Source organism: Nestor notabilis, unplaced genomic scaffold (genome assembly GCF_000696875.1).
Source record: "Nestor notabilis isolate BGI_N333 unplaced genomic scaffold, ASM69687v1 scaffold905, whole genome shotgun sequence".
Taxonomy (NCBI): Eukaryota; Metazoa; Chordata; class Aves; order Psittaciformes; family Psittacidae; genus Nestor; species Nestor notabilis.
Genome location: NW_009930546.1, coordinates 1,231 through 2,232, shown reverse-complemented (window position 1 = coordinate 2,232; position 1,002 = coordinate 1,231). Strand labels below are relative to the sequence as shown.

Genomic DNA, 1,002 nt, shown 5'->3' with positions numbered 1-1,002 from the left:
CCCAAAAACCCCGCATCCCCAGCCCCCCCCCCAGCCTGCCTCGCAACCTCAGCCTGCACCTCCCAACAGCATGCCACCCTACACCATGCCAAGAACTCAGCCACCAAGCGCTGTGTCCCAGGGCAAGGCAGGTGGCCAGGTGACTCCTCCAACGCCACCCCAGCCACCTCAACCACCAGTTCAGGGTCCTCCTCCAGCAGCAGTGGAAATGGCCATGCAGATCCAGCGGGCAGCAGAGACCCAGCGTCAGATGGCGCAAGTTCAGATCTTCCAAAGGCCAATTCAGCACCAGATGCCCCAGATGCCACCTATGGGAATGAACCCTCCACAAATAGGCAGAGGTCCCGGTGGTCACATAGATCAAGGAATGGGGCCAGCGGGAATCCAGCAGCAGCCACCCTGGGTGCAGGGGGGCTTACCCCAAGCTCAGCTGCAGCCGGGAATGCAGAGGCCATCTATGATGTCAGTAGCCCAGCCGGGTCAGCCAATGAATATGGCTCCTCAGCCAGGGATGGGTCAGGTACCTGGCGCTGCTCAGCCCAAACAACCACCTCTGCCCCAGGCGGCCTTACAAAACCTACTGCGGACTCTCAGGTCTCCCAGCTCACCCATGCAGCAGCAGCAGGTGCTTAACATCCTTCACTCCAATCCTCAGCTGCTGGCCGCTTTCATCAAGCAGCGGGCTGCCAAGTACGCAGGGACCCAGAACCCCCAAGGGATGACGGGCCAGCCTGGCATGCCTCAGGGTCAGCCGGGTCTCCAGCCGCAGCAGGCCATGCAAGGGCAGCAAGGAGGCGTGCACCCCAACCCAGCCATGCAGAACATGAACCCCATGCAAGCAGGAGTGCAGAGGCCCAGCATGCGCCCCCCGACGCCCGCCCGCAGCGCCAGCCGCAGCAGGCCATGGCTGGGATGAATCCTCAGGCGCAGCAGATGAATATGAATCACTCGGGGATGGCTCCCCAGTTCCGAGACCTCCTGATGAGGCGGCACCAGATGATT

At 62.3% G+C, this 1,002-nt stretch overlaps 1 protein-coding gene across 1 annotated transcript in view; it reads left to right on the top strand.

Moving 5' to 3' along the window:
• The window catches only part of EP300 (E1A binding protein p300), a gene marked incomplete at its 3' end in the record, with an annotated part of 59,876 nt that overhangs the window by 58,287 nt on the left and 587 nt on the right, over positions 1 to 1,002 (top strand). The window contains 2 exon segments of the mRNA XM_010015441.1: positions 6 to 862; positions 865 to 1,000. Of these exon segments, the coding sequence (XP_010013743.1) occupies positions 6 to 862; positions 865 to 1,000 (993 nt within the window).